The 26,139-nt window shown below is 43.1% G+C and overlaps 2 protein-coding genes across 6 annotated transcripts in view; one reads left to right on the top strand and one right to left on the bottom strand.

Annotated features, from left to right (window-relative positions):
- The window catches only part of STX18 (syntaxin 18), a 70,240-nt gene extending 67,843 nt beyond the window's left edge, over nucleotides 1-2,397 (top strand). For both annotated transcript variants that reach the window (XM_075091861.1, XM_075091862.1), the window contains exon 11: nucleotides 83-2,397. In XM_075091861.1, coding sequence (XP_074947962.1) covers nucleotides 83-178 — 96 coding nt within the window. In that variant the 3' untranslated portion in view covers nucleotides 179-2,397. The remainder of the gene's footprint in view (nucleotides 1-82) is intronic.
- Nucleotides 531-25,525, bottom strand: NSG1 (neuronal vesicle trafficking associated 1). 4 transcript variants are annotated; one of them, XM_075091863.1, is made up of 5 exons: nucleotides 25,093-25,525; nucleotides 24,394-24,544; nucleotides 20,782-20,898; nucleotides 9,119-9,229; nucleotides 531-3,261 (listed from the first exon to the last, which is right to left on the bottom strand). In XM_075091863.1, the coding sequence occupies exons 2-5, from the start codon at nucleotides 24,520-24,522 to the stop codon at nucleotides 3,061-3,063; spliced, it is 558 nt and encodes a 185-aa protein (XP_074947964.1). In that variant the 5' UTR covers nucleotides 24,523-24,544; nucleotides 25,093-25,525; the 3' UTR covers nucleotides 531-3,060. The 4 variants fall into 4 exon arrangements, with proteins under 4 accessions (XP_074947964.1, XP_074947967.1, XP_074947965.1 ...); XM_075091866.1 differs by having other exon boundaries at nucleotides 24,394-24,547; nucleotides 25,093-25,323; XM_075091864.1 differs by lacking the exon at nucleotides 9,119-9,229 and having other exon boundaries at nucleotides 25,093-25,417.
- Nucleotides 25,526-26,139: the final 614 nt, after the last annotated feature.

The raw sequence follows: 26,139 nt of genomic DNA, 5'->3' as shown, positions 1-26,139 counted from the left end.
AACAGACATCCTGGGCTGCCATTGTTGAAATGCTCCTCTGTGCTTAGTGGTGATGGTAACAGAGATCACCTTCTCCTCACAGGCCATCAAAAACAATGCTGGATTTAGAGTATGGATCCTGTTCTTCCTTGTGATGTGTTCATTTTCCTTGCTTTTCCTGGACTGGTATGATAATTAAAAATATAATAATGCTTTGTTTGTAAAACTTTCGACATTTTTTGCAATGGAGTGGGATATGTGGCATACCTGTATCTTTATGCATTTTTTTCATACCGCTATGATGGAAATATCTTCCAGTAAATAGGCATGTGTATATATCCTCCAGTGCAGAGGCAGCTGATGGCATTCATTTTAAATCCCTCTGTCCAACATAAAACCACACTTAATCCTGCAAAGACCGTGGAAACCCTTGAAAGAGCTGGTAGGAAAGCCACAAGCGGGAAGGATAGCTATCACGGTCACCCACCCACCCGTGATGCTTAACGTCCAGCGCGCAGACCAGGCCAAAGCTGTTACCGCACAGAAGCATCTACACTGTCTCAGGCTTTTATTTGATTATACTACTTGGGTACACGGTGATCAGTTTGTACATGTATGACCACTACTTCTAAGCCTTCGAAACTGCTCGAGTCAGAGATCAGGTTGATTTAATAATAATGACAATGATAAAAAGTCAACTGAGGAGCTTTACTTCTGGGTGAAAAGAGAGACTACAACACAGCCTGACTGTGCAGTGAAACAGATGTTCTGGGATGTCGGAACAAAGCAAAAGGACCGATGATATTAAAGCCAAACTCTTCAATGTACTGACAGTGGGAGCAATTTGTTAGCTAAAAAGATAGTCTCCAAAGCAACTGTAAATAAGGATCAATAAACTGCCTCATGTTAAAGCAGAGAAAAAAATGGGTTTGACTTCAGGAAGCACGAGCAATCTGTTTCTCCTAGACCATAAAGCTTAATATTTCTTAATGTTTATTGTTATGAGAGAGAGAGAGAAATAACTCGTTTCTCATCAGTATTTACTTGTGCATTGAAAGTTTTTATTGTCCTAACTTTGAGGGGAGGAGATGCATCATGAATCATTTCCATGTATGATAGGCTTGGGGAACAGATTTTTTTTCCATCTTGTAAAATCTGAATGTCCTCTGTAAATATGTTGATATGAGATGTGTGTCTTGCTATGTGTCTTCTGAAGTGTACATTTCTATACGCTGTATGCAACAAGCAGCACCATCCTTATTTACTCTGCAGAGTGAAAATGTCAAAAGTTACATGTGAATTATCATACTCAATAAAGCATACACCTGTTAGAGGATGCAAACGTGGTATGTTTTGAGTATCTTAACATAAGCTTGACATTTTTAAATGCAAAGAAAAATTTGGCACATAATTTATTGCTTTTTATGCATTCCACGTACCATAATGACTTAATAAAAAGCCTTTTACAGATATTACTGTGTAATGCACATTTCATATCCAGCCAAGAGAATGAAGCAGTAATGGTTATTTTTGCTGTACTGTTGATAAAGCAAGTCCACTGGAGGAAAAAATAAAAGTAGAGCTAACCCTGTTTGTTCTACTGCAGATCTTGAGAAATAGCCCGTACTGACTGGTTTCCCTTCATTTTTGTATTTTTTCTATTAAAAAAAAAAAGAGGAACTTTTGACATGTCCACTCCAACCTGTCCCATTCAAGTTAACATGAATCAAAAAGGTGACTTGCTTGCCCAGCTGCTTAACACGCTTATTTTGTCTAACTGTTAAATTAATAAGGTGTCTTTTTGTAATCTGTATTTAAAATTTATAATAAAAATGAAAACATGGTTTCACACAAACAATAGATAAGTTTGTAATTACAATGGAACTTTAACGTGCATCTACAACACTCTGTTCTTCTACATCTTTTCCCCTCCCAAGCCGTACATGAACAGTTCTACTCTTCACTCAGATTCACTTGTAGCTTTAAAACAGCCAGTTGTGTCATCCAATACACTGTTGTTTCATGTGTGATGCTGTGTTTTAAAAAGTACCAAGCTGCAAACTATATATAAACTGAAAGTTAATTAATAAAAGGGGAAAATATTAATGTCATAAAAGAGAAAATTTAGACATCTTACTCCCTCTGTTGTATCCAACAAATTACGTAGTCCACTACGTCTACTGTGAATAGGCTTTTTGCCTCTTAAGTATCATCAAAAGATGCTGTTTCTCATTGAAATATCCTGAACTGTGTATTTTTCACACCACCCTCAACATCCATCACTAGACCTGTCTGTGTTTTCCATAATGCCTATCTAGTTTGTGTTTCAGTGCTGTCCTTACTGAGATGCTAAAGCCACAGTGGAAATGCAGTTAAATCCCGTTGACAGCAATAATAAAACATTGAGCATGCCTTGTTGCAGAGAACTTCATTATCATTTACAAATAAACAACAGGGAAGAAAGGTAAGAAAAATGCTACCTGACAGTTTCTGTCTCCATACAAGTCATTACTTTATGCCCTTGACATCAGTGCTGACTAGCATTCTTGCTTGAGCCAAAACTAAATATTAGATAGAGCTTTCACCTAAACAAGAGATCACTCTAGTTATGGCTGAGGTGTTTCAGTTTGCAAAGTGACAAAGAATAAAAAACTCAAAGTATCGGTTCAGACAACAGAACACATGATTTATCTAAGGTCCAAGCCCCAAAGATCCAGCAAAGAAATCTGTCGGTATCCAATCAACTGCAAGAACATATCAAACATTGGGGTTTTTTCTGTTTTTCTTTTTTTTTTTTTTTTTTTAACATCGAAAATGGTGTCAAAGCTCTAAAGCAATGCTGATATGCACCTTGTTTTACACCCATGAATGTTCTGCAGCAACTTTTCGTTTTGGTTTTTCCTTTTTTTTTTGGTTTTTTTTTTTGTTTGTTTTTTTTGCAAAGCAGTATCAGCAAACGGAAGCAATTGCACCATAAACATGAGTAACCTCTAAAGTATCCGTAATTATATTTAATGAAAAGTTCCTTAAAGTCCCTTAGTTACCTTCAAATGACATAGTGTTAATAATTAGCTTATCATACTAAGCTGATTTCTCCGCAGCTTCAGTCTCCTGTTCAGATAGTTTCTCTTCTGACAGTACTGTCATCCACGGGGACACTGAGCGCGTGATGGTTTGTTTGGCCAGATTGTAGTGGTTTATGACTGTGTAAAATTTCCCTCGAGCACTGGAGTCTTGTTCAGAGTAGTAGTTTTCCAACCCAGCTGGAATGCATTGATTATTCTGAAACGAAAACCCATCACTTACATTACAGATACGGTCCCATACACACCAAAAGCAGGTTAGGTTTGTTTCTTTGTTTAGGGTTTTTTTTTTTCCATTTTAGTCTAAGCCACCATCCCCTTTCTGTGAGTCAAGACGCAGCACACAGCAGTTAATGACGGCATGGTCCTGCTGTGTTCAGAGTGTTCCCTACAATCCTTAAACTACTCGCGCATTTGCCTGAAGACCAATCTGGGTTTATATGCCAGAATATACAAGAACATATTAAAAACATGCTTGCCTAAAATTGTTTTTAAATGTACTCAGTCTCTAGTTCCAGCCATATTTTGCTGTTTTTTCCTCCCCACCCGGTTTCAACTGTTTGCTTTTGCTCTACAACTACAGATGTCTGTATCCTGCTGCTAGATCAGCCTCAGGCACTTTACCATGGTGGTTTCAGTCTGAAGGCCAGAAATTAATACAGATATATTGCTGCCAAGGTAAGAACAGTTTTAGAGCCCAGTAAATAAGACACAGTGAAAACATTGTGGGTGGCCAAGCCTACACACAAGTGTGCGCACACACAAAATACTTCACGCGATTCTCTAAAAGATGTCGCCAACAGCAGGCGTTTAAAACACTATCTTTAGCTGCAGGACTACATAATTTAATTTCCCAGACGCTTAAGAGCACTACATAGAAACTGCTCGATGCTCAGAGCTCTTGAGAGTGAAATTCCTAATTGAGAAAGTTAGACACTACATAGCATCCCAACTTCGCTGTCATCTTAAAAACCAAAGTAGTTGTGCACATGCAGTGGATTAGTCAGCAGGTACCATCTAGGAGCCGTTCCAGTGATGACGCAGTAAAAACCTTACAAAGCACCTATTTGCACTGAGGGGAAAAAAATGACTGTGGTGTAGCCCATGACCCCCCCCCAGGGTTTGCTCCAGAAGGTCCCGGGTCTCCCCGCAGGTCCTCTACCGTATCTGCCGTCCAGGCAGCCTTGCCTCCTACCTCAGAGTGCTGGGACAGCCCTCTGGGCAGCTGCATTGACCATCTAAAATATAAGCTACAGGTAGCTACAGCTTGAGGAAAAATTAGTTTAATCATTTCTTCTCTGACTGTTTTAAAAAGAAATAGGCGGTTCAGTCTTCCTGCTTCTAGCACCGGAAGACTAAAAATGCGTAATACTACAGCACAGCAACTTTGAACTGCTACTGTTCTCACAGAACTGCGCAAACAAAGCTTGATATTGGGAATTCCTGAGCACAGAAACACATGCAAAAATGCCATGGTTTTTAGGACCAGATGCTACCTCAAATGTGTCTGCATTTAATTCTGGGTTGACTCCTGACCTTCCCCCCCAAAAAAGTGGAATAAATAACCAGTAACAATGGTTTCAAATGGTTTAAATCATAAAACACAAAGTGACTGGGGGAAAGATCCAGCAGACAGTCTTGGTTTATTATAAATTTTGCATCCTAAAATTAAGTTAGATTGGAAAAAAGCATCAAAAGGTATGAAAGAAAAAAGCAAGACTTGCCAAAACAACAGGCCTACAGGCAGTCTGATGAACCTGCCTGCCCTGATGAATGCAATCTTGTGGCAGATTTGGCTGCTAAAAGCAGACTCGCTGTCACAAGACTCTTAACAGTCCTCCCACGGAGTTGGGTTCTAACCTGCTTGTGTGACAGAAGCCTCGATGTGTGTCAGACTCACAATAGCGCTCAGTTACCACATCCACCCAGGTTCAGGTTATTTGTTATCTTTTGTTAAGCAGTTTGTTTGTTATCTTTTTGTAGCAACCAGGGCAAATCTCCCCTCACAGTTTTGTTTGAAGTAGCACTACAAAGCAGAGGGGATTTAACCCCATCTAAGTAGACACTTGTGCCTATTCAGCACTGGTTAAGGCCGCAGAGGTTTCCCCATGGTCATAATCATATGTGCCAGCTGCAAGGCCAGGTCCTAGATTTAAAAACAAACAAACAAACAAACGAAAAAAACATCATCCAGGATAACTCTGGAATAGAGCTATTTGATATGCACGTTCACCTACATCAACTGTGCCATCGTCTGAAAGCGTTACCCATGGTTTATAACCAACATTACTTCTGATGTAAAAAAATGACTAAGTAGTACGTAGACACAGACATCTTTGTAGTAATTATTTCACCCAGTCATGGGATGTAGTCACAATTCAAAATATTTAAAATGGGGGAAGGAACACAATCCATTGATCTAATGAAATCTGCTAAGGAAATTCAAATATAATTATGAGTGCTGAAGACAAGCCAAGATTACTGCCAGCCTAAAAAAAAGGCCACAGAATCTTTTGTTGCTTTTAGAAGCAATTTGCTTTCTAACAGGCAAAATGACTTAGTAATACTTTTTGTAGTCACAAACACACACAACATCTGACAGACGAGCCTAAAGGAACACACAGCAGAGTTTCCATCTTGACTGCATTTTTGCTCTTGGGATTTCATACTTCTAGAAAGATGGGAAAAACCTCCCCTTTTATTCATTGCTCCTTGCACACTGCCAAAGGACAACCCCCTTTCCTTAGCTCCTTATCAAGGCAAGCCATGCAGCACTCAGAGTGACTGAGCGATGGAAACTGGTGGCGATTCTCATCCTGCCACTGCCCTGAGACCTTCAGCTTATGAGAATGCTTCTCTCCATCCTTTCTATTTGTTGCCATGGTTCCCAGAAGTAATAAGGAAGGCCATGAAGAGTTTAAGAAGGACAGGGAACTGCTTGAGCAAGTCCAGTGGAGAGCTATAAAGATGATCAAGGGGCTGGAGCATCTCTCTTATCAGGAAAGGCTGAGAGACCTGGGTTTGTTCAGCCTGGAGAAGAGAAGACTGAGGGGGAATCTCATCAGTACCTATAAATATCTGAAGGGTGGGCGTCAAGAATATGTGACTGGACTCTTTTCAATAGGGCCCAGTCACAGGCCAAGGAGCAATGGGCACAAGGTGGAACACAGGAAGTTCCACCTCAATATGAGGAAAAAACTTCTTTTCCTGTGCGGGTGCCAGAGCAGGGGCACAGGCTGCCCAGGGAGGCTGTGGAGTCCCTTCCCTGGAGACATTCAAAACCCACCTGGACATGTTCCTGTGCCCCCTGCTCTGGGTGTGCCTGCTCAAGCAGGGGGGTCGGATGAGATGATCTCCAGAGGTCCCTTCCAACCCCTACCACTCTGTGATTCTGTGAGGAGAAACTGGGATGCTCCAGAGTGAGCTGCCAGTCTCGTTTCTTTCACAGTCCTTCTATTTCAGAAATTAGTTATGGGTTAAGGCCTTCGATGCCGGAGAAAATCCTGATTGCCAGTCTATATCTGGCTGTATTAAGATGACTCCTTTTGTTCCTTTGACATAAAGACCCCAGTGGTATTCACTTACAAATACTGTCTTCTGTCTCATTAACTTTGCTGGGTCAGTAATTCCAAACTTAATAGATGATGGTGTTGCCTTTAACGCACTGAAATTATTTTTTTGTACTGTCCATGAGTCTGACAGAATGCAGGTGCCTTTTGGCAGAAAAAGCTAAACAGATGCAGTATGGAGCATACTGAAGCCCTGGAGGAATTAGTCCGTGATGCAAGTGCACTCAGGTCTTTGAGGAAAACTCTGGTGAGTCTCACCAACAGCCAGTATACAGTGCTTCAGAGGAGTGATCTGCACAGCAGCAGTATTAGAGCTGTGTCAGAAAGCTTGAGCAAGCACAAAATTGAGGCTCAAGCAGTTTAAGATCGCTATACAAAGGAAAATAAGCACCTTTTTAGGTACACCTTCAAGCCCTGGATGTGTAGGACAGCAGAAAGGCTGAAAGCACTGAAACCTTTGGAACTGCTCCATGTATGAGAGCATCAAAGCAGACAAGAGTGAGTCTGACTCACAGCTGCGGTAGCTCAGCCTTTATGCAGAGATTCCCATGGTACCAAGTTTCCTGAGGCAGGAGACACCTTTGCCCTTAACCAGGAAATCACATCAGCATCCAAAGCCTGGGGACATTCAGGGCAGAGAATGTTGTTGAGTCCACCTGAAGCACAAAGCCAGTCTGCAGAGGCTGGTCACAAGGTGACAGGCTACTTCATCTCTCTTAGGACATTTGTGCCAAGCTACGCCATGACATATTATGGACTCTCCCAAAAAAAGATGCAAAGGGAACAAATATAAATTCATGTCAACACTAGTAGTTTCAGGCCTTGTATCATTTGCTGATGTGTTTAACCTGTAAAACTCTTCAGAGTTACATGCCAAAGATGATGTGTCTCTTGGCATTATGCCATCAAGCAGCTGGGAAACAGCCTCTACAAAACCCAACACTGGGTAAGTAATAGTAACGCAGCCCTGTGTGTGTGCTGCACCTGGAAGACAAAGCACGAGCTACGGGATGTTGTGCCCAACCTCTGTTTCAAACACAGGGCCCTAAGGAGAGAAACCCAACTGGATTCCATTCACAGTGCAACTGAAATAGTGCTAAGAAACCGTTCTCCCCTTAAATGTTTGTGACACTAGAAAGAAAAGAAAAAAGAAGCCAGAAGGCTGCAACTCAAACGAAGGGACAACATGGTATGAAAGGAAGCAGACGCAGCAGACGGTTACTAGACCTATGACAGGAGCATGTAACCGGCCATTCCTGTCAAGTCAGGATCACATCAAGATAGGCTCGGTAGGAACATACAGTCCTTATTCCAAACTGCTCAAAGCCAAGAGAAAGTTCAGAAAAAAAAAGCTACTGTCCCATGAGACATGAGCACAGCGGGGTTTCAGTGGCTGTCTGAGACAACACACAAAACCAACAGCAGAACCAAAAACAGGATCTCCTGAGTTACAGACAAATATTCTAACCACAGTATCTTTTGCCCTTGAACCAAGGGAAAGCAGTAACCTAAAACTGAATGCTTGGAGCCAAGCTAATCCAGCAGGGAGTCACTGATTATAACTTTGGACTAGATTCTTTTAGGATATTTATGTGTCTGAAGTGACAGAATCAAAAATCCTGAACAAGATTGTGAAGGAGTGCTGAGGCAGCTGTTCCTTCTTAAATCCTTTTGAAGATCATACTAGGTACCCATTTGGTTCATTACGTGACTAAATATTCTTAAGAAAATTAGAGGGAAGAATGCCATCATCACTGCTACTTTTCTCATCTAATTAGAGCCAAGTTCAACACTGCTAAATTTACAACTGGGAAATCAATGTTACCTTTCTGACTTTCAGCCCAGGTCACAGCTGAGGAGCCAGCACTATCATCTCGCACGAATGAAGTGAGCCCCAGCCTCCCTTTCAGTTAGCACCAGTATTTTTTTTTCCAATAAATGTGTTTTCCCTTTTTTGACATCACTTTTGGCCTGTGGCAGTAGGGCTCGGAGGTCACTGTTCTAGAACAAGAAGTTCTTTCTACAAAAATAACCCTAAGGTAGCTCTGCTGCTCTTAATGAGAGCATCACTCTACTGTTTCTTTGACACATATTCCATAGTCTGTCTTTTTTTCCCTCCAGGTTTTATCATTCTCTTCTTTCCTAAGACACATGAATTTGGAGGAACATGTGACATTAAACCACATGAACCAAAAAATGAGGGCTTTGACCAGACAACTGCAGATGAAGTAGGTTTGAAGGACACTGGTGTTGGGACTTTTGCTGTATTTTCAATGTTTAAAGCATTAGCAAAATAACAACATTATGAAAATTGTGCAATAGTACAACCTCAATTATAAATTAAACAGAAAAAAACAACAGGAAGCACACTAACCTATGAAAACAAGCACAAATTTCTATGCAAATCAGCATGACTTAAGGTTATGCAGAAAGCAACATGGAATATTACATACTGTCCTATTTTTCTAGAATGTGTATGCAATTTACCTTGAAAACAAATCCTTCTGGACAGGTATGATCATACTTGTAAACCTTGTAGACTACCAGAAATACAACACATGTTAAGAACGCAAGGGCGAAAAGGACCAGCACGGTTACCTGTAAAGAAAAATAAAACATGCTTTTGTTAGTAATGCAGTGCTTACTATACTGCTGTTTGTTACTGTAGGCAGCAGAAGCAAGCTATGAGTGCACTTCACAGTAAATTCAAGCAAAGGACAAAATCAGCTGCTTAATTACTGAGGGAGAACGGGGAAGCAGCATGTAAGTGCTTCTACCTCCCCCTTCTCGGAGAAGAAAGCCGATGATCTGGTCAGTGGCCCATTGCCTCTGTACTGCAAGGCTTTCTTGGTTGCATTTGTGCCCAGTGCATGCATGAGGCCAGAAGGACACATCAAGGTAGCTTGGGTCTGCTGCCTTTTCAGTATTTGGATGATGTAAGTGTAAGTCTAGTTTATGTCAGCTGGTAAGCAGGTTTGTTTTCCCCATGCCTGTTCAAAAACGGAGTCAGGGGACAGTAAGTTAGCACAGGTGCCATCCAGGTAATACAAAGGTGACTCTAGCAGGGCAAGGAGAAAATAAGGTCTGCTCTCTCTTGTTAGGATGAGAGTTTGTTGCACCTGCTATGAGAATATATGGATAGTTACACCAGTAGCCTGCATGTTCGGTTGCTCAATGCTCCTTCATTTATAGGTTGAAACAGTACTACATCATCTCACAGAGACTGTACAGTAGTTCACTGCCAGATCCATAAGGGAATACACCATGTTCAACACAGGGCTAGCCTCGAGGAGTTCTGTTGCATCTCTTTCCACAGTGCTCACAGCGAAGCCATTACAGACTGTATTACGTGGCACTGACTCTTCACCATGTCCTTAAGTACCTCTCTGGTCCTGAATTTGGGCTGGAGGAAAATCCAAGACACACTGTGAATTGAGTCTGAAATCAGTGTCAGTGTCAAGCTAACCCTTACAACGAATAAACTCTAGGCAGCTGGAGACTGACAGCCTTTTAGGTGAGACAGGAGACAGAGCTACCTCCAGAATTACCTCACCCATTGACAAGAGAAAGCACAAGACTTTGGCCTAGCAGTTACACTGCAATGCCCCCCTAATTCAGACCTGTTTCTATGGAAGGTATGAGCTGAGCAAATAGCATTCATGACCTGGGAGAATGTCCCAGATGTGTGTTTTTATTATTCTAAAGCTTCTACTGATAGACAAATGAGCAGCTCCATGAGCTTACGAAGTAAGAGTGGTTGAGGTTTTTTTTTTTTGCAAGTTAGAAATAAGTCAGCATGTGCTACAGCGCAAGAAACAGTAATAAACAGAAACAAACAAGATTATGTGATTAATTAAAACAAAGCATAATACCATCTAAATTTTAAACAAAGATGAGTAAGCCAGCTATATACACCTCCTAAAAAAAGAGCTTAGGCACATCAGGGTCTATTATGCAAACAAGAATAATCTGGTATTTGAGAAGGCAACAAAAACAATTGTAGCTTTGCCTCTTGGTAAAAGAAAACACCACACATTCCCTTCGTGATAAACCCCAGAACTAACAGGATTTGCAATACTGCGAACTGTGGGTGGCAGTGGGACTAGTACATTGAAGGACTGAGATGAAATTTTAGGGACTTCTCATGCTAAGGAAGCGAACTTCAACATGGGCAGACAGCAGTGAGTGCTGTATTTCCTGGCTGAAACAAGGTTGGGGAGCATCGTGTGCTGCTGAAGCCAAGGATTTTATAAGGATTTTTGACAGACAGACAATAAGCCAAAAAAGGAGGCCTAAAGATGATGCACGGAGAACTGCAGATCAGAAAGTAATTTAGCAGAAGAAATATAGATATTAATGTAACGATGCCAACTGAAATGAGACATGGAGCAAAGGACCTTTCTGGATAATAGCAATGTCTTCAGTTTCTCAGAACAGTCACTGGATTACAAAACAAAGAAAAGTCATATTCTTAATCACCCTCTGAAAACCTCACACTGACATCAATTTTCAAATCCAATTAGTCTTTCCCCAAGTTTATTATTCATTTGCATACACAAAGGTTAACCAGGATAGATCACTCTGTCTTACCAACCTCCTATTTTCTGCTCCCATCTCCCATGTCTCAGTATGTCCTGCATGAACCCGAGAAACAAAGCACGTTTTCCTTTCTGGTCATTTCCTGTGGCCCACTTCAATAACAAACAACATAACCCCCCCATTCCTGGCCAATCCATGCCCTAGCTCAGCCCTTCTCATATGTTTTTAATCAGGCTTCTCCCTTTTTTTCTTGTACAGTTGTCTGGGGCCCCTTCCTGTGTTTCCTCAGCTGTCACGCATACACAAGTACAAGGCCCTTCGTCCTCTGGCTTGGCCCAAACCTTGCATCCCATCTTCCAGTGTTCTCCCCTCCCCACAACTGCAACAAACATTATTCTCTGTTCTCCCCCAGAAATTCTCCTAGCACTCCAGCTTCCTGAAAAACTGACCTTTCTCCCCTAAGTTTGCAGTTCCCACTTGGGGCTCCCTGTCCCACCTCCTGACTGCCTCGCCAGCATCTCGAAGTCCCACACACTGCCTGTGTCACACTGTACCTGTATGCAGATGTCCAAGGCCCACCTGCTCCACCAGGCCAAGGGGCCCCAACCATGCCCGGGCCTCAACCATGGCCTCAGCCCTGCCTGCCTGTGGGGCCACGGGCCCAGCTTACCTTCCCCTGCTGAGTCGAGCAGCTGCTGGGCAGCATAGGAAGATGAGGAACCAGAAAGGAGGGAACGCTCCTCACCCAGCCCAGCAGCTCTAAAACACACACAGAGCCCGGTCCTAGTTGCAGGTTTTGGGTCATTTGCTTCCCGCTGACTCTAAGTGTATGTTATGCCATTCTTTTTCTCTTACAGCCACTGCTCTTTCCCTTAGAGAAGAAACAGAAAAGAGAGACTAGAAAGTAGGGATAGAAAAGATAAAATCCAGATGGGGTTTTTGCTGAAGCTTCCCATGCCCTACAAGATACATTCCACACTGTATTCAGGAAAGCCTGCTCTCTCTAGGAGCACTGGCCTGCGACATGGGACACAGACACCAAGCAGAACAACTGCTATGGTACGGATCGATTCAGCTCACGTTTGTCTCCTCCACAGACAGGAGTAAATGGTTTAAAATGCTTTGAAAAATATTCTCAGATCTCAAAACATTTTAACCGTATTTCCTGGCAATCCTACTAACACGGAGTAGTAGAATTATAACATTATTTCCCAGTCATAACCATTCTGACATACAGATGAGGCCTCAGGAACATACAGTAAAGCTAACAAGCTATTTCATAGTTGAGACCAAATATTAGACAATAGAAAAATATTTGTATTTCCACAATCACTGCAGAATCACTCTCTCCAAGGCACTGAAACTGTTCTAGAAAGTAATTATGTTTTTTGAAAGAGGTCAAAAACCCAGCACTGTGCAGATTGCTGGAGCCTGGCAAGCTGCAGAGCCACAGCTTCAGGGCTGATTTGCTGAGACATGGAGCATTTACCCATTTCACTGACCTACATGGTGGAGCTGTGAGTTCTCACTGCTTGTACAAGTCACGTCCAGCATGGTTCTTCCATGGCCACACAGTAAGCCACTGGGAAGAGTTCTCAGGGCTCCTGGTTCATAATTCTCAAGGAATCTTTGTCTCTTACTGTATTTCCTAATGTTATTAATTTTGGTATTAACATGTACATTTTTACTCTCATTATCTCCAATAATTTGCAATCACACTCCATTTGCAAATCCCTAATCAAGTAAGCTCGTCTCCTTCCTACAAGAAGAGACACCCCCTTCTCTTACCGTCCTTCAGGACACAAGTAACTTCTATTTAAGTGAAGGACACTCGCACGTGCAAACACCACAGATGGAAAGAAATCCATCACCGGATTCCAAGGTGACCCCAACCACCTGTTAATCCAATCCAGTTCTCCCTTACAAGCTGAAAATCCTTCTCTGCCCTTCAATAGCTGTTTTCCTTTACTTTCATAATAACCCACCACTGATGGTCCAAAATCGTCAGATCACCAGGTTCACTTCTGAACCTGCAGCAGCCAGCTCCTCTCCCCTGCCAGTAACACAGCGCAACCCTACCTCTCTGCCTCACCTTCTCAGCCCTCTCCTCCCAGATGCTTTTCAGAAATAAAAGCATGGAAAGAGGGAAGGTGAAAAGCTGCTCTTTAGATCACAAGCACTATCAAAGCTGCCGCTTTGTTGCTTTATTCCACAGCCACTTTGCATGCTCACTATAAACTAAAGGAAAGTTATTCTCCCTACCAAGGTACTAGCAGCAACTTGCCTTCTTCCTCTCTTCGAAGTAGGAGAGGATGCAATGCATGAGCAAGTACCACTCTCTCCCTTCTAGAAGGAAATCTTGAATCTCTCTCTTCTCCTTGTGGTAGCCAGTTGGTTGAGTGCAGAACCCCATGCAGCAGGAGCAGGAGTCTTTGAATTACTATGATCGTTCACTGTCATGTACATCATGCAGAGCTCTGAGATGCCTGTCACACCGCACGAGTGATGGGCTTTTAAAATACTTTTTATAAAATAACTAAAAGATAGCACAACCGTTTCTTTTAACTAGGAACTCAAAGTGCGGTTTTGTTTTTATCTTGAGAGTGACCTTTAAAGTTGGTTTTAAGGGGATCTGGCAGCAAAACTAAGTGAACAGAAAAGATTACAAGATGTTATGTATGTGGCAGATTTTTGAATAGATTGTAAGTGAAGAGCAGAAGAAGGATAACGTCTAGCCAGAAGCCATTACAGTAATCGAAGTGAGAGATGATTAATGAATGAACTAAGTGTACCCACAGCAAAACCACCTGTCTTCAGTCTCTGTAAGCATTTAGCCGAACAAATAAAACTCACCAGATCTGACAACTACACTAACATGTAAACATCTCATGATAAGGCCTTACCATCAAGATCTGCTAGATCTTCCCAATCAGTCCATCCTACTTTGCCACAGCTGCAAAACACTGCAAGCTGTATTTTCTCTGCCTGGCTACTGCAGTCTCCTCATTCTTCACTTCACTAACATTTCTTGTGCTTCCTGTTTAATCAAGCCAGAATACTACGGCAAAATTCATCAATTACACCAACCATGCCTGCTTCTCTTCACACCCTTTCCTGGCTCCTGTCCCTTTCTGAACAAATTACAAGCCATGTTTCGAGGCATGCACAAGTCCGCCTCTTTTGCTCCTCTTAGCTCTTTCTCCTTCTGTTTTGCCTGTATCCCGCTGTCCCACTAAAGCCTGGGTGCCATCTGTTTTCCCTCTGCCTTCACCTCCACCTTTCTCGTCATGCCTCCTCCTCTTGCCTGCAATTCTTTCATTAACCCGCTCTGACTGCGCTGGTTTGCATTGCCTTCCTTCATGCTTTTCCTTCTGTCATGCACCTTTCAGCATACAAACCCACCTAGGAGCATGCCGTTACTATAACAAGTGGAACTAAAGTGGAACTAACAAGACATGCAGTAATTTTCACTGCTCAATCACTGCCACTTGGTCACATCTCATCTCTGCTCTACATCTATGCATTATCTATTTCAATTGCAGCCTCTTGGGAACACAACTTTCATTTCTGATTTGTCCGTAAAATGCTAAGCACAGGCTTGGTGCTGGCACCAAGCAAAAAGAGTGAAGACATACTTTTATAGAGCACCTTTCTTGTGAAGTGATTTACAACCAATTTATGCTTTGCTCACCAGTGACATGCAAAGCCCTCCGGGATGAAATACAGCAACTCTGTACAACCATTTAGGACAGGAAATTAAGATTATTGCTATCCAATTTAAACTACATGAGAATTTTAGGCAGGCAGACTGTAATTACAATAGATTGTGTCTGGCTGCATCCCACAGACTAGAATTCCTAAAACATCACATTGAATTCCCTGCAAACGGCTGTGACCTCCATTTCACCTCTCTCCACTAAAATCCTGCATCTCCAGCTGCACAATGCCCTCTACCAGCATGTTAGAGAACACTGAAATCAGCTCTCCTCTTCCCTAACGTTCCTGCTTTTCCAAAATTATATTCTTCTTCGCTATTACCTGGGCCTGTCCCTAGAAGTTTACATGAAAGATGCGCCTGAAACAATGAGCTTAAGGAATAAGAAATGTTCCATTTGAAGTAAATGGCAACGTGAAAGAAAAAAAGGAACATTCACATCTATACATGGAACATTTGACTCGTATTCATTTACAGAGCAATCCAAATTACACAGAACAACTTGGTACAGTTTCCAATACTTGATTTAGGAATATACATATATATACAAGATGAGTAGTGACTCACAAGACAACCAGGTGCCTCATTTCAGAAGAGTATGTCTAACATCAAATGTCACGTTTAGCCATTGTGACTGGAATCTATTGAACTCAACTTCTTCACCAGAACATTCCCATCAAACCTTTGTGCTCAAAGAGGATGATAGTCTTGGGGTAGACTGTACAGAAGCAGGAGAAATCAAAAGACTGTCCTTCTCAGAGATGACAAAGAGGAAGAGAGAACTGCCTTGGATGCTCACCTGGAGATGACTGGGAGTAGCAGCAAGAAAGGCAGATAGATTCATGGAGGAGAGTAACTAAAAAGAAGCTACATACCCGGTGCTTATTAACAGCGACAGTGCAAGACAACAGAATCAGCCTGCGTGGGAGTCGATTAATGAAACCTGAGGGAGATACTGTCAGCCAAAAACAGGTTAACAAGGCAGCGGCCTTGAGAGTCTAGCACTGTGGCTTAACACAGCTGCTCACGACAGTGTTCTCATCATCTTCTATCACACGGCACCACGCATTAGTTTCTTAACTACCGAGATCTAAGGAAGCAGTTCAAGAAACCCTGTGGCCCTGAGATAAAAACTTTGTTACTTTCCCATGCAAACCCAGAAGCTATTACTGAATCCAGGAGAAAGGCTGGAAAAGGTTACTGCAGAAGAGAAAAGGCTATGTAAGTGTTACATCTTTGGAGAGACCAAATACACCTTCTGTGTCACCAGCGTCTCTGGTTCTGCTCCAAGAAAAGGATTTCTAATGGATGCAATGGCAGAAGACACCTGACTTAGAGCAGGGGAGCTGCTGTTAGGCATCCACTTTACTTAAATCTTCCAGCTCTAACTGTAAATTCCTTTTAGCCAAAAATTTAGCAGGAGGATTGTCAATGTCGTATGAGAGAATTATCAAACATTTAAAAAAATGGAAAAACTAAAGTTGCCATGCAGTACCTTTTCTTACATCAATTGTTTTAAAACAGCAGTTACGCTGAAAGAAGAATCTCCTTTGTTTTTCTTCCTTGAAGTAACAAAGGAAAAATTCAAAGCCTGCCAAATGCTTATATTTGTGAGCAACTTTAATTCTGTGAGTAGTTCTACTGAAGAAATCAGAACTATTCATGGCAGTAAGTACCTGTCACTCTTCCAGCACTAAGTGACAGTCACAGAATATGCTTAAGGAAGTGATATGCTGTACAGGAATCAGCCGACGTCTCATGCACCTAACAGACTTTTTAAGTGGGAGCAAGAGCTACTCAACACACAGAGTAATCACACAGAAATCAACAGAGAAGTATTTTCCTTGTCTGTGATTATTTTTGCAGCAATAATCATAATCGGTATTACTAAGAACAACAGGCAAAAAAGGCTTAGGACAGAAACATGTTTTAAAGAACACCCCCTTAAGACAGATCATAAATGGATTATTTAAATATGTTACATACATTTTTCAGTCTTAAAACAAGAGAACTGATTTTGAAAGGAAGTCTCGATTCCTCCTCCATAACCTCATGCAGATATTTCAGCAACCGCTTGCTACATGATAGTACATGGCTTGCACCATATGGTCTTTACCACAGAAATAAGCTTGAGGCTTTGGCTCTGCAGTTAGATGTATGCAGAGATGTCAAGGATGAAGACTGAAGAATTAAATTGCCTTTGAATAGAACCAAACGGTTTAAGGCATACCACAGCTCGGGATTATTTAAAGGCTTGAAATTTATTGCAAAACGTGTTTGCTTTCAAAATACTTCTGAATGTTCTTTATTCAGCTTTCCCCAAAGATAGAAAAAAGTCTCAAGCTTTAATACAACAGACTTTTTTTTAAAACTGGTGTGTTTGTGCACAACTGTCAGTTGTAGCCAATGGGTGCCAGGACAGACATCCCACTACAAAATCCAACTGGAGTTTGTAAAAACAATGCTCTGTCAATGGTGGAGGCAAAGGTTTGGCCTTGGGTAACTTATACCATCAATTCTATCCTGCAACAGTTTCCTCCTACGTCCTGATTCACAAGACTCCTCTGAAACAACATTTTCAGCCTTGTTGTGTTACCCTACACAGCTGACAATTTACAGGAGTGAAAAATCTGCCTCATTCAAAGTTGCTTTCCAAATGTGAAGGACCAGCTCCCCCCATTAGCCTACACTGCTCAAAGAACAAAAGCAAGACTTCTGTTTTCACTGAAGGTTATTTGTCATTGAGAAAATCACATCCTCTTTGGTATGGTTAGTGCCATAAAACTAAATTAAGACAACAGGGTTCTCGGAATCAGGAATTCTTCACATTCTTCTGACAGATTCTGATTTGAATTCAGAATGTGGCTTCATACAGGAAAATTATACTTGCTGTATTCTTTGTAAACATTCTCAGCTCTGTTGTAATAACTGTGGTAATGTGGATTGAATGCAGAAAATGCATTTTATAATTTCTTATTCACCCAGCTGCTAAAACACCAAATGATCTACAAGACATATGCACATGCTGGAGTTGCTTCACTTGTTATAATGTATAATTTCTCAAGAAGAACAGCTTTAGATGATACGCACTGCTGAATCCAAAAAATGCAATCTGCTTTGTCCTTATTTAAGAAGTACATCTTAGAATGCACATGTGAATTATTTGTAAATACCACTGACTGACTTTTTTATTTTTAGCACATTTGGGCTGCAGCTTGTGGCAAGCTTATGCATCGGTGATGACAGTATTAGAGTCATTAAAATGGCATCTGAAACTTTCTTCATAAGCACAAGCCAAAGTCAATATCCCACCAGTTAAATAATGCATTTCATAATTATAGCAAATATTTAATTTTCAAACAAATATTCTTTTGCTCTCTCAGAGTCAACAGCAGCAGTTAACATGATGGTTCACAAATAATAAGGACCCAGGAGAAAACCTCACACAATCGGTACTTTTCATCTACATATTTATGAAATTTCATCAATTATTCATGTAATATTTACTACTGGGAGTGGTGAATATGACAATCATCCCTGCTGGAGAAACAGTCAGTTCTCTTTAAAATGTTGTAAGCAGCATTAATTCCATTCTAAAACTGTTATATAGAGATTAAGGGACATTTTTAGGACCTGAACGTTCTGCATGAAACTATTGTTTTCAATTAACTGAACCACAATCTTCCTAATTGATCAACCCCCACACTCTTCTTTAGAAGCCTAGACTTACAGCCACAGTGTGAATCACCCTGCAATTCCCAAGACATAGCAAATCTTACTGAAACCTCTCTCTGATGCAGTAGTTACCTAGCAGCAAAACCTAGCAACCCTGTAGTATGAGATTAATCCCAGAATGATCATCATAAAGTAATATCTAAAAGACATTTTATTTAAGTATGCCATCCAAAGGCATATAAAACTGCAATGCAAAAATGATCAGGCTTCTAACTGTTTAGCTATTCGAATTAGAAGAGACTACCCAACAGCATGACAAGCTATTTATTTATTGTTCAGCAAGGTCTCATTTGCTCAGCTCTCCCAACAAAGACAGAAACAACCCAGATCTACAAAGAGATGCGCAAAACATTTAGATGCAACTAAGATATTCAAAACCCTTCCTTATCGAGAATTTAATGTTTGAGCGATAAAATCCCTTAGTCCCTACAGCTAGTAGATAAGCGCAAATTCCTCAGGCACAGGTCCTGCTCAGTTGCTTGGAACCGAAGTCATAGCAGGGTACTCAAACTAAACACCTTCTGCCCTTTTTCTCCTACAACATAGTAAGCATTTTCAGATCACCTCAGTGCGACCAGGACATGCACAAAAGACAGCCAGACATAAGTCCTTCTTTTTCTGAGCTGTCCATCTGCATCTTACCCAACAATATAGTGTGCACAACCCTCACCTGAGAAGAAGGGGATTACTCTGAAGGACTGGTACTATGGTGCCAGGAGGAGAAAGAGAGAACGTTGGTCAGAATGTAGCATTTTCCCTGAAGGATGAGATGCCCTTGTTCCACATCAGGGAATACAAAAACTGGAACTAGGTTTCTTACCTCCTTAGTAAATCCCTGCCACGCCCAACATCTCTTATTAGCTATCTAGGGTGGGTCCCCACACAGTTACTGGGAGCCTACATGCTGCACTGTATGGCTGAAGACTCCACCGGGTGACCTGCACTTAAAACATTTATCCTGGCAACACCCTGCAAGGTTCTTTTGCAGCTGTAGCCCAAAGCATCTAACCCCTCCTTGAGCCTTCACTTTCTTTGTTTAGCACGCTCTGATTCCACAGAGAGCTGTATATACACTTCTGAGGTAGGCTTGGGGCTGGGCCGCTTTTAGAACCACTGGTCAGGCACAGCTCCTGTGTTTTATTCTTCAAATGACATAACCAGAATCTTTGGGTGTGCCCTAAAACTCCTACCACGCAAACAGGCTAGAAGTGTGCAATATAAAGAGAATACACATCTTTACTGAAACTGCATTCTTCCCTCATAAAAAATATCAGGCTTTCCAAATGTATTTGTACTGGTGCACTGAAGAGTGTGGTTGCCTACTGTTTAAATATGCTTTGGCATCCTTAGGTAAGATGCCAAATTAACAGCAATGAAAAGCTGTAGTCTTCCTTTGTTAAGAGAATAGGTAGGAAAGCATGAGCTGAACTGCCAACTTTCCCGCTTTGCTTTACTTACACAGAGGAAGAAAACCTATCCTCCAGTGGGAAGGGGGAAAGGTAATTCAATCCTTGCACCAGTTAAGCTCTCAGCTCTCCCCCGGGGACTAGTAAGGTGAGTAATAGGGGTGTGGACACTGAAGAGTAAATCTGAGTCAGATTCTTGCTGAACTGCCATCTGCCAGTAACAGTCATCACCAAGCTGTAAGATACAATTGGACCAAGAAAACTGATAGCAAAGAGCTCTGGTATACGTCCCTGAGCTGCCAAGTCATACATTTAACTATAAAAAAATACATAATGGACTATGACAGTGCTTTTAAGAGAATGGTTTGGCCACAGTGAAAAATAATAAGCCAAAACTCTCATGGTTCCTGTCCTTCAACACGAACAAGAGCTTTATCCATGCCATGAGAGCTACCTGTGTGCAGCCCACATACGACCTGGCCAGCCACGTTCTGAAACCCACATGCTGACAGAAGTGCCTTCTGAATTCATCTGCTGGTGAGCGGTTACAAGCAATAATGCTCCAAGATTTGCTTTTGCTTCTAATTGCTAAATACTGAACTATCATAACACTGAATTTGTTTTTCTCATGTCCAGCTATACCAACAACAGCCACTCTGTTAGTTATAGCCAATTTTGACCACGATCAGCAACTGATTTTAAGCACTTCTGTGTGCACAACTGGGTCATTAACATCTTCAGATAGCACTGCTTACCTTAAACCTTTCTGAAACCCCTTCAGTGATGCTGATTGTGAATTCAGCTATTTTAGGAGTACGGAACTTCCCCTTCTTGCGATCAGGTTCATATTCTGTTTTCGTTTTAACCACAACCTTTAAAAAAAAATAAAGCTGTCAGTTGAAACTAGCCACAGGAATCTTATTTATTCATTAACTCTTCTTTTACCTGCTTACAAGTGCACCTAGCGTAATGGTTTCTGCCCCCTCCCCCCCCCTTTGTGTAGCTCTTCTTTGGAAGCTGGAAGCTGTTAGTTATTTTTCCTGTCAGAACAATCATCAACAAAATTCTCTCTCCAAGTGGTTCAGATGGACCTGTTATACACCAACTTCACAAACGTTCCATTTTTTCAGTAGTGGTGGTACTGTGCTGCTATACTAGGCAAGCATCTTAGCTCAAATCCAAATCATGAAGCTTCCCGCTTTGTATAGTTTGAAAAGAACCACCGCCTTTTGCTTCAGGAGATCCCATTAATGGGATTTCAAAGTGGAGACCAATAGGCTGAGATGATTATTGAAGAGTGCCAATACAAATCTAGCGGATGATGCTGCTGCCAGTAGTTATGTTCTTTGATAGCAGCATTTTGAGTTTAAAAGAAGTGAAATGACCCCTCTAGTTGCCACTCACCACATGCTAGACTATAGCTCTTGGCACTCTTATTTTTAACATCTAACTTTTGAATTACCAGCTGCAAGCGGCAAGATGCAGACAAACCCTTGTGTTAATGAGATTTCTTGAAACACACAAGGCTCTTTAACTTCCGTTTATTCTTTGCTATGAAGTATTGTCCCAAGCTACAAAACTTAGCACTGTACCTGTATTCCTAAAATATTCATTACATCAGCCATCTCTCTAGTGCTCTCCTAGGCATTCTGATTGTACAAAATTTTCACATACCTAACCAATTAGCCTCATTTTTGTCTTCTGCAATTTTTCAGGATCTTTTTCAAAGTATCATTCTCAAGGTAGGGTACAGTTTATTGTACTGATGGTGCTAGTAAGATTTGCTCAATTTTCTCTGTTGTTCTAAAAAATATCTAGACCGTTCTAGATTTTTAGGACCGGTTTCTATCTTTAGAGCAGCCCATGGTACCAATAGAAACTACGTTATTCTGAAATTAGGGAGATTGTGACACTCACAGGTAGCTAGGTAATGAAATTAAAGCCCTGGGATCCGTCTCCTCACTTCCCTGAAATGGCATCTAGAATGTAACTGTACCTAGACTCAGTGCCACAACGCTTATCAGACACTTTTACAGCATTATACACATACATGCAAGACGGAGTTTCTAAACTTACTTCAGCTATAATTAATATAACAATTGTAACTATGCAACTTTATGATTGCTCAACAGCATCATGAAAGTAAACTGTCTGAAGGCAGTTTTTAAACTGTTTTTAACATTTTCCTTTCCTTCGTCCCCCTTTATGTTGCATAATCTCAGGCAACTCAAATCACATTCAGCTGACACTGAACGTACAGTTCTATCTACTTGGTTATGTAATGTCTTCTTTTGTTTAACATACCTAACTGAATTTATATCAGTTCATCCCTCTAATTTAGAAGCTGTCAAAATCATCAAATTCTTAGCACTGCAGTCACTACTGTTCAAGAAGTTATGCTTCACTGCCGTACTGGAACCTTGTAAGTGAATAATAAGCGCAGATATATATGAAGTACATACTCCTATTCATTATACACCAGTATCTTCATACTTCAGAATTTGATCTGTGTGTCAATCTTGACTTAACACTGTTCCTTTTCTTCACATCAGTTGCTTTACTACTGACTCGCAGTTTGTAGCAACCAGTAAAGACACACAGACGTGACGAACCAGACAGTTAGAGAAAGAAACTAGTAGGCGCAATAAATACGTGTTTTTATTTTTCCCCCTCTATGTTTGCAAAAGGAAGGGAAAGGGAAGTTAATATAGAAATAGACGGTGGAAAGAGTAGAAGAGCCAACCAAATATTCCTTTATTTAAGCTTCTAGCCTAGTTGTACATCTGCTTTCGCTCAAGGCAAGCGCTGTGAAGGTGGGAGGAGTTCCATCCCGTTCAAGTAGGAGCAGTCACACTGGCACAGAACCTCCTGGGCTCACTGCAGAGGCTCTGCTCAGGTTAAACCTACTACCATACAGGTCCTTAGGTCAGACTTGCGCTTATAAGTGCAGCAACATAACAAATTCCTTTGGACATTGGTCCTTGGTAATCGGTTATACCCAGTCACCAGTTGGCAGGCGTATCAGACACAGTAAGGCTTAACTTGTTTTAAAGCCTTAGGGTGCAGTTTTGTCCTCAGTTACAAGATTTACACCCATGTAACCAAGGGCAGAAAATGAACCCTCAGGCTCTCTAACAGCTGTTACGGCTTATTGCATTTATGCCTGCCAACTGGTCACCACACACAACACAGAATGATGTTGATAGCAGTTAAAATGGAGGTACAATTTATTTGTACTGCCTGCAAGCAACACTCTACTGAAGCAAATTTCACAAGCTAAAATTCTTTACCCTCAGATAAGATTATGTGAATTCTTTTGAGCTATGAGGATCATATAGCTATCAGTTTATCTAAAAGTAGAATTGAGCTCATGGAGGAGAATGCCAAAAGTAAAAATCAGCATGAAGGTATTACCAATCATTTCCCAGTTAAATTTTGTATTTTCCAAAGACCACAAAGCTTTTTTGCCAGATGCTATGTCAGAAATGTGCAAGTGAGTATCCTACTAAAATAGGATACTGAAAAACAGGATACTGAAATATCTGAGAAGGTATCCTACTACTGTATGCCTTACCTGTAGTAACACTTACTGAATGCTTTATTGTGGGGAGAATAAACGTACTTACAGGCTACCACGTCACCTTCCCAAATCCTTAAAATTAAATTCTTAGTAATCAAGCCACATAACAGGAAATGCAGGATGCATACTTCCCTTCCCACCTGTAAGCAGCATGATGGACTGCACCCTTCCAGCTACGGAGCATATGAATTACCTATTTGGAGGGTTTTGAACAAAATAAGTTGCCAAAGAGAAAACTCAAGGACCTGTTCTCATCTTGTTATTTCAGCTTGTCTAGGGTTAGGATTAACTTCCTACTGAAGCACAGAAGGAACAGAATTTCTTTCTCTCTGTGGCCAGTCTGTCCATGTACATCTTGCAGAGACATCAAGCAGTGCTTTATCCACCCATTAGGGGGGCTTTTTCCAGACAGAAAATTCACGTTGTTCACAGAGAACACACAGTACCTTCCGGATGCACAAAAGAAAGATGCAGGATAGGAAGGGATACGACAATAGAGCACAGAGAAGCTTCAATGTGTATGTGTATATATTTCATACAGCAGCACTGAAATCTACATAATGCTTACTGCTAGTATTTCCCCACTGCTTTTTAATGCAAATTACTACTACTGGATTTTCATTAGCTTAACTGTTAGGTTTTTTTCCCCCAGAGAGATCTAACATGCCTTAAAACGCTCTCTATTTCTTGACATTTCTAAGCTGCTTGTTAGATGTAACCTATTCTTTTGTTGTTTGCCTGAGATTTGGGTGTGATTCTCCAGGGTGGAAACTAAAGCCTACTGTACCTTATCAGGAGGTGGGAACTGGAGCTGATTGACATCCAAGGGTGTGATCAGGGGGATGGTGTCAAATCCATCCTCCAAAAGGGGCTGCTTTGTGCTCTTCTCGCTGAAATTATTCCCCAGTTTCACCATTCTTCCAGGATAGAGGGATGTTCTGCTGGCACACACAGGCACACACGCACAGAGAGGCAAAAATGTCAAGACTTTCGGGATGCACCACACCTTTTCCCAGCCCCGGGGAACCCGAAAGATCTTATGGGGAAAAAAAAACCAAACCAAACCAAAAAACCAAAGAAATTACGCGCCCGTCGCTGTGACTCTGTTACATTTTGGCGTTTTGGGAAGTAAGAACGTGGCCAGCGCTTTTATTGTCAAAGTTTAAAAAAAACCCAAACCAAATCCCCGACACGTTAGCCAGATCCGAGGGGCAACTTCCCGCAGGGCCCCGGTGCGGCATCGCCCCGCGGGCGCGGGAGGGCCCCGGCCCCCGCCCAGCTCCGGCTCCCCTCGCCCCCCGCGCCCTTCCACGCCGCGCCGCGCCCCGCCATGGCGCTCCCCGGTCTCCCTCACAGGGGCAGGGGCAGGGGCGACGGCTCCCGCGGCCGGCGGGCGGAGAGGGGGCGGGCGGCGCTGCTCACCACCGCGGCTCCCGGCCCCTCCGCAAGGGACGGCGAGGCGTGAGGCAGCGGCCCCGCCACTCACCGCCGCGGCTCCCGGTCCTTCCTCGGGGGGCGGCGAGGCGTCGTTCCGCCGCGGCCCGCGCAGCAATGGCGGAGCGGGGACGGGGGAGGGGGCGAGGCGGCGGCTCTCCGTCCGCGGGGTGACTCTGGGCGGCCGCAGCGGCGGGGCCCTGACGCAGCCGCCTGGCTGAGGGCAGCTCTGGAGCAGCAGCACAAAGAGGCCCCGCGGGGATGAGGCGGGCGGCTCCCCCCAGCCAGCTACTGGCGCAGCGGCAGCAGGTGGAGGAGGAGGAGGAGGAGGAGGCGGCGGCGGCGGCGGGGGGACGGGACGAGACGCGCCGCCCTCTGCGCCCCTCCCCTGGCGGAGCCGAGCCGAGCCGAGCCGAGCGGCCCGGGGGGCGGTGGCTGCTCGCGCCCTGTGCTAGCGGCTCCTTCAGCGTCGCCCGCTGCCCCCTAGGTGGGGCCCTCCCGGCTGGGCTGCTGCCGCCCCGGGGGAGCCCCGGTACCTCAGGCGGGGAAACGGCGCTAGATCAGGCGGCGGCGGAGAGGGGGGCCCGGCCTCGCCTTCCCCGGCGGCGGGGCTGGGCGCGGGGCGCCGGCCGCTGAGGCGGGGGGCGCCGGCGGGTTTGTCACCGCTCGGTGCGGTTGGTCCTCAGCGCCTCTCCTGTTTCCCCTCAGTCGCTCCAGCGGGGGAAGGACGAGCGCGCTCGTCAGGGCGGCGGGACCCAGTTGCCTCTGCAGGGGGGCGGGGGGGAATGCGAGTATCTGAACGGCGCCCGCATCGCTGCAAGGTAGATGCGTGTTGCAGAGCTTTGCAGCCCGGGTGAGGGAGGACATCTTACGATATCCCCTCTGTCTTAGCGGGCGGGGGAGGTGATTCACATTCGCTGTGCTGTCGCCTATAACTGCAGGCACCCACGCTCATTCTGTAGTCGTGTAGGTACATCCTTTTCCAGCGTGTGGAGGGAAGGGCACGGTAGGCGATGCAACAAGTGAGTGGGGTGGTTTGCAGCTCGAGAGAGGGGGCAGGCGGCGGCGCGGCGTTGCGCCTCAGAACCAGCCAGACTCC

Source organism: Phalacrocorax aristotelis, chromosome 4 (genome assembly GCF_949628215.1).
Source record: "Phalacrocorax aristotelis chromosome 4, bGulAri2.1, whole genome shotgun sequence".
NCBI classification, from domain to species: Eukaryota; Metazoa; Chordata; class Aves; order Suliformes; family Phalacrocoracidae; genus Phalacrocorax; species Phalacrocorax aristotelis.
Note: the sequence above shows the minus strand (reverse complement) of the source record. Positions and strands in the feature narration are given on the sequence as shown.

Excerpts from the sequence above, each read along its gene's own strand:
- NSG1 (XM_075091863.1), bottom strand. The coding sequence starts at position 24,522 with ATGGTGAAACTGGGGAATAATTTCAGCGAGAAGAGCACAAAGCAGCCC. Across the intron at positions 20,899-24,393 it reads AGTTCCCACCTCCTGATAAG|GTTGTGGTTAAAACGAAAAC; the intron begins GTACAGTAGGCT and ends TTTTTTTTAAAG. Across the intron at positions 9,230-20,781 it reads GGGTTTCAGAAAGGTTTAAG|GTAACCGTGCTGGTCCTTTT; the intron begins GTAAGCAGTGCT and ends TTTTCTTTACAG.